This window comes from Archocentrus centrarchus, chromosome 7 (assembly GCF_007364275.1).
Source record: "Archocentrus centrarchus isolate MPI-CPG fArcCen1 chromosome 7, fArcCen1, whole genome shotgun sequence".
Taxonomy (NCBI): domain Eukaryota; kingdom Metazoa; phylum Chordata; class Actinopteri; order Cichliformes; family Cichlidae; genus Archocentrus; species Archocentrus centrarchus.
Window position 1 is genome coordinate 34,465,084 of NC_044352.1, and position 7,122 is coordinate 34,472,205.

General features: G+C 38.6%; 1 protein-coding gene across 1 annotated transcript in view; it reads right to left on the reverse strand.

Annotated features, from left to right (window-relative positions):
• prkcz (protein kinase C, zeta) overlaps positions 1-7,122 on the reverse strand; it is a 178,615-nt gene that overhangs the window by 63,287 nt on the left and 108,206 nt on the right. The window contains exons 6-8 of the mRNA XM_030732648.1: positions 6,521-6,578; positions 4,944-4,999; positions 4,624-4,818 (exon numbers count right to left, since the gene is read on the reverse strand). Coding sequence (XP_030588508.1) covers positions 4,624-4,818; positions 4,944-4,999; positions 6,521-6,578 — 309 coding nt within the window. The remainder of the gene's footprint in view (positions 1-4,623; positions 4,819-4,943; positions 5,000-6,520; positions 6,579-7,122) is intronic.

Below are 7,122 nucleotides of genomic sequence, written 5' to 3' on the forward strand. Positions count from 1 at the left end.
CCCACTGCTTTAACGCAAGGTCAAAAGAATTAAACAGACTGCGTCATATGCAAAACTAGCTGCCCTCTAAATCTTACAAACATTATTCAAGAAGTATTTCAAATTCATCACAGCCTCAATGAAATCTGTCCCACTGTTAGACTGGACTGGTGCAGAACCACTGGCCCAGTTTGACCCTACATGCAACAAACAGACATAAAATAAAAACAAAAAAAAACAGCGGTCTAGGCCAGTGGCTGGGATGTGCCACTTTGGGGAGGCAATTTGATTAAAGTACGGTGACAGATCCTGACATCTAGTGTGTACGTGGATTTATGTCAAAATCACTGGGTGCAGATGGTGGAACCCTTTGCCACCACCAGTGTTCATATACAAGAATCACTGTTGTCCCCCCAATCTATTGATAGGCAATCCAAAAGGAAAATAGTTTGCTCCAGATATGTGGATTTGTAGACATGCATGAACACCTGAAAGGAAACGTCACACTTCTGTGCTTTTCCTTAGAAATCTGTTTCATAATACAAAGCACCTCTGGCAAAGATCAGTTTTTTGGTGATATGTTTTTATAGGCTTTAATTTTGTTTACTATGTGCCAAATTAGGAAAAGGTATGTAAAAGGTGGATGTAGCCTCCAGGTCTGAAAAGTCAAATCAACCTAAGTGCCTAAAATTTGCATTCTTCCTAATGTCCAGCAGGTGCTGAGTCCCCTGGTGGTAAAATAAATCTGATTTTACTGAAGTCTGTGAGAAAAAGAAAATTCTCTAATGCTAACTTGATGTGGCATCTTCCTTATTAATTTATGTCCTCAATCACTAATGTTAACTCTTCTGTATACAGCACAGTGGCCAGGTTGTACATTTTGGCCTCATTTAGAGTGAAACTCAAAAGATTGATGATGCACTACTCGCTGGGAGAGATTAGTGCTTGGATGCTCAGTCAGATCTACCCCTTGCTTGTTGTGCCCAGTTTAACAAAAAAAAAAAAAAAAAAAAAAAATCAAGACAGGTGAGGTGACTGTCATAAAGCCAAAAACATGTAGTCAAGAATAGCCACACAGATTATACGAAATTATACAGACTATACAAACCCTAAGGTTAAAAAAGATTAAATACCAAAATTCAACAGATTTGTTTCCAACCCGTCTGCTGAACCTTTTCAAGGCGGCCATTTTGAATCTACAGAAAATGCTTACAAACGACATTTATGAAGGTTCTGTTCTATTCAGATAAAGAGCCTTATTATTCATAATTAACAACACTGGTGTTCAACCAACCAAATAACAGGTGAAAATGCTTCCAGGAAAGCTAATTTTTGTCAACTTGTTGCAGTGATACTACAAGCCCCAGCTTCAGGCTAATGTACTTTTTACAAACTGGTAAAAGCAGAAGTATTTGGTGAAGGAAAGTCTTAGAGCAGCATTCCCGTTCAGGGACAGTACAAATGAGCTTCCAACAATGAAATTCACTCCCCTACAAAAGTATGGGAACAGTGAGGCCAATCTCTTTATATTTGTAGACTGAAAACATTTAATTTTGACATTAAAAGATGAATATGAGACATAAGATCAACCACTCTGCTTTTATTTCCAGGTATTAACATCTGATCTGATACACAGTTCAGAAAATAGCACCTTCTGTCAGAAGCCACCGATTTTTCTTGTTAACAAAAGTATTGGAACAGATTAATAAAGTGAACGAGACTCAATATTTAGTTGCAAATGCTTTGTTTGCAGTAACTGCATCAAGCCTGTGACCCACTGACATCACTACATTTTTGCATTTTCTTCTTCTGTGATGCTTTTCCAGGCTTTCAGCACAGCCTCTTTCAGTTGTTAGTTCGTTTTGGAGGGTTACTCCCTTCAGTTTCCTCTTTAGCAGGTAAAGTGCTCTGTAGGGTTTAAGTCTGGAGATTGATTAGGCCAGTCTAAAACCTTCCACTCCCTGCCCCTTTCTAGTTTTGGCAGTGTGTTTTGAGTCATTATCTTTTTGCATGATGAAGGATCTCCTAATCAGTTTGGTTGCATCTTTCTTAAGACAGAATGTTTCTGTAGACATCTAAGTTCATGCTGCCATCATGTGTGAGATCATTACTGAAGATGAATGAGCCCATCTCAGAAGAAACCATGAAAGCCCAAGCCATGATATAATCTCCACCCTGTTTCACTGATGAGCTCATATGTTTGGGATCATGAGCAGATCCTTTCTCCAAACTTCAGCCTTTACACTGGTAAAGGTTCATCTTTATCCTAGAATTTTTGAGGCTTGTCTCTGAACTAATTGGCAAATCCCATCCTGACCTTCCTATTCTTCTTCGTAATTAGTGGTTTGCATCTTCTGGTGAAGCCTCTGTGCTCTTCCGTGAACAGTAGATTGTGATAGCTTCACTCCTGTCCTCTGCTGCTGTCACTAACAATTGTTTTAGGGTCTTTCTTTACAGCACTTAAAATGTTCAATCTTCTCTCAGCTCCAAAATTGCTTGTTTTTCCCCCATAGACAGCTCTCTGGTTTTCATGTTGCTTACTCCTGTAACTACAGATGCACAGTCTGCACGGGCAAACTCCAAACCTGAAACTGACTGTAGACATTCAGTGCTATTTATTGTTTGAATAATCCATGTAACAGAACACACCTGGGCAACAAAATACACCTGTTAGTCACATGTTCCATTACTTTTGCCCACAAGAAAAATAGGTGGGTTCAGACAAAAGGTGCCACCTTTCAAACCGTGTACAAGATCCAGATGGAAATAAAAGCTGAGATGTTGATCTCTCTCATAGTCATCTCTGCAGCTTGGAAAAAGGGCGACTGGACTTCTTTTTTGTTTCTTGAAGACCTTTCCCCTCTCATCCCAAAGGCTTCTTGAGTTCTCAAGACTACTACGAACTGGATGACTGAGAACCTACACAGACATCTCTCTCATATTGATTATTTATGTCAAACCCAAATGTTTTCAGTCTACAGCAAACATGTTCAAATACTTTTGGAGGGGAGTGTATCAGTGCTGTTTTTTATTTAGAAATGACTCTACAGCGATAAAAGGGTCTGTGGGGCGGCCTATAGTTCAATTCAAGTGCTTGCTCAGTGGGGGTTGTCTGATTGTTGGGGCTTCCTCTGTATCCTCCGTACAGTCTTTACCTTACAGTATAAATCACCATGGGGTGACTGTTGTTGTTGTGATTGGGCCCTATATAAATAAAATAGAATTGGATTTAACTGAATTGAATTGAGGGAGAAAATGGTAAAAGAAAGGAAAAACATTTTATTTTCTTCTAGCATTATTTTTGTTATTAATGAAAGTCATTGTCCTTTTATTTCTTTATTTCACTTTATTTTTTTCATCCCCTCCGTCATTATTTTGTGTTTGATAAGAAAATTCAGCTATTGTTGCTGTGTTTCTTCATGGCTCGTGTGTCTTCCAGTGTAGCACTTTCATGTACTGATTCAGCATATTCATGAATACAAAATAATAGTTTATAGAGACAAACTAACACGGCCAAGTCATTCTTGACATTTTAAAAATGGAATCATGTTTTTAGCATTTAGTATATGACACCCAATGCCAATTTTCTATGTAACTCAGTTAGTGTAACTGTGGTTTCAATCTTTACAGTTGATGGAAATTTGAATGGATGCAAAGAATTAGCAGTTTAAATTGAAGTCTGTTGGCAAGTCACAGATAAAAAATACCTGGTATCTCAAGTCAAACATTAGGTCCTGAAACAAAAACAATAGGTACTGATTTGTTTAGAATAGGAAGCTAATATGATGCCAAGAAAAATATTCTAAATAACAGAACAGTACTTCCTTTGCAAATAGCCATGGCCTATTTCAGTCACTTCATCATCTACTGATGAGTTTCTTCCACCACTCGTGGAAAGCATTTTGCATTACTTACCTTGATTCCTGTTGGAATAAATGCACAGTCTGCACAGGTGAAACCCGGATCAGAAACTGAGTGTAGACATTCAGTGCTATTTATAGTCTGAATAATCCATGTAACAGGACACACCTGTCAGTCACACGTTCCAATATTTTTGCTCACAAGAAAAATGGGTGGGTTCAGACAAAAGGTGCCACCTTCTGAACTGTGTATCAGACCCGGATGTAAATACCTGGAAATAAAGGCTGATGTTGATGTTTTGTCTCATATTCAACTTTTGAGGTCAAATCCAAATGTTTTCATGTTTTGACTAATTAAACATAATTGGTACAGTGAGAATAGACGTTACTGCACAAACAGAAGAAACATGCAAAGCCAAAGTGAACTACAACCTTCAAAAAGTTCTGAAAAAACAAAACAAAATGAGGACCAGGTAAAGCTACTATTTCGCAGGGTATATATGCTATAGCATTTCTGACTGAAATGGCTATACATAAATACCACATCAGAGGAAGGCTAGCTGTCAAGGTACCTTGTGTTTTCCCACTTAGATAAAAAAAAAAAAAAGATGTAGACATTTTGCCACATAACGGACAAAACACGAGATGAGATCTTCGGTCTGTCACGTTCATTCAAACGTTATCTGTACTATTGTTTAAGGACCATGACCACACAGCTCTGTTTGTCTAGTCTACCATTTGTGCACCTGTATTTGTGACATCCCATGAGTACTTAGTGTCTCACCTCATCATCGTGGACCAGCTCCTTCTTCACCACCTTCATGGCGTACATCTGCTCATTCTTCTTTAGACGAACCAGCAGAACTTTGGCATAGCTGCCACGTCCTATCACTCGAATCAGGTCAAAGTCTCCCAGCCCGAGAGCCAGTCCCTGGGACAGCTTAATGCCATCGATGCCATCAACTACTGCTTTGATGTCCTAGAGGTCACAAAACCATCAATAGCATAGTTACTATTTATGTAAAGGAATGATCACATAATGATTTTCAAATAATGGGCAGCTTTCACACTTATCATCATCATTGATAAATTAGCCTGTCTCACCTCTGTCTCATCATCTTCTGCTTTATTTACTGCACAGTTGTGTGGTAAAAACGGTACTGCAAAAGACAGATCCACATAAAAATAAAAATAATAAACGAAGCAATTACAATAGGGCCTTCGCACAGTTCGTGCTCGGGCCCTAACTATGAACATTTGTAGATTTAACATGCTTTCCTTTTTCTTAACCAGCAGAGGGAGGTAGAGTACACAAAATGAAAACCATCAACTCAGTTATTAATAAACTAGGTTAATCCACAGGAAGTCCCAGAACATCTCATATCGGAGATCCCCAAACAGTTCACAGCATCAGACCAGCAATGTCATTTTGACAGCATTTAAGAGACTTGTCTGTGGGACCCCATCAGAGGGCGCAAATGTAGCACATCAACAACTCAGTGTTACATAAGTGAATGAGAGGCGAAGAGACGGGGCCAGAATTACTCTTTTAAACAAAGTCTATTATTCACTTATCTGGGGACTCCTGATATCACAGTGAAGGCCAATGAGGACTCCTTGATAACACTCTTGTAGCTTTGATCTCAGTTACAGATTGTACTTCACATGCCACATAAACTACAAATAGTGCTCAGTGTGGCACTAAATGAAACTGTGTACTGTGGACATCTTTATGAAGGAAAGCACTGTTTTTAATTGCTTTCAGATTTAAACTAACAGGAGCTTTCTCTGTTTAGTTTATGTACTTTAGGAAGTTGTGACATTTGATAGATGTGACAGAAAACAAGCAAAAATTCCCAACAATGCACACAGAGATTTTACAGGTCTGTAAGTATTAATACTTCATTAGGACCTTCAATTAGTCTGACACAAGTTAGACAGCTTTGCAATAATAAAGACAGACTTCTTTTCATCCTAAAGGTTTGCTACCGTACCCCAAGGCTAACTGTGGACTAAGAGCCATGTTTCTATAATGAGTGGCACTGGCTGATCAGTGACACCAAAAGACCAAATAAATAAATAAAAACATAACTTACTACAATATCCTGTGGCACAAGTACCGAGTCATGGTACAGCAGCTGAGCTGTGCTCCAGGTCTCTGCTGATTTCATTATACAGTGTCTTCTTTTTGTTTGTTTTGTGTGTTGTCCTTATTGACACAGGAATTTTAAACACAATAATTAAGCTAATTTAAGAGACTAATATATTTTGGCAACATTATCCCATGTACATATCGATTTGCCTTTCAGCTTGTGCACTTCTGGGCAATTTCCAGCACTACTGATATTTTAGATCACTCCTGTTCTGACTACCTGCATTTGCACATTTATGATGTGGCTTGATCACCTCTGTTGTATCAGAAAAGTGACTCTTCAACTTAAATTTAATTCAGGGGGAAGAGGAAAAAGCTGCAAGGAGAAGCATCTGGTGAGTACAGTAGGTGGTGAGTGTGTCCAAAAGACTCCACGATGGTACATGCCAGCTGGGATGGTTTCTGATTAACGTTCTCCCTCAGACGTCTTACTGTAGAATTCCACATTGGACAGTCTGACCCTGAGGGACGGATTTACTCCATGAATGTCAAAGAAAACAATAAAAATGCAGCTGGTCAGGCTCCTGACCTGATGTGCTACCTTCATGCTTAATTAAATCTTCTACTGAAGACTGCTGATCTCTCAGCTGTAGTTAAGAGACCCAGCTCTCATCAGCAATGACAATAATTGACATGAAGGTTGTATGTGTTTGACACAGAACTGATCTTTGCGGTGGTGATTACAGGACTTCTGGGAGGATCTGAACGTAGAAGACGACAAACATATGGGGAGAGTCATAAAACCTGCAGCCTGTAGGTCACCGTGTTTATCCAAAGATATCAGTTTAATTTGAGGTGGACAGGACTAACAAACTTCTTTCGCTGTGTAATGAGAAAATGGAAAAAGCTAAGATAATTTGTTTTTATTTTTACATCATTTTTCACTATCACTAATAACTGTTTTAATTATTAATTCATCTGGTTATTAGTTTCTGGATGCATTAACCTTTCTTTCTGTCCAGTAGACATCAGAAAATTGTGAAAAGTGAAAATTTCCTTTGTGTCATTGTGACGATGGGTTAGGGTCCAAAAACAGTCCAAAGCATCAATATATTCAAAGTGGCACATCTGAGTAGCTCTGAACAGCAACCATTTAACATTTTTATTTAGAAAAAGTTATGTTCATCAGCA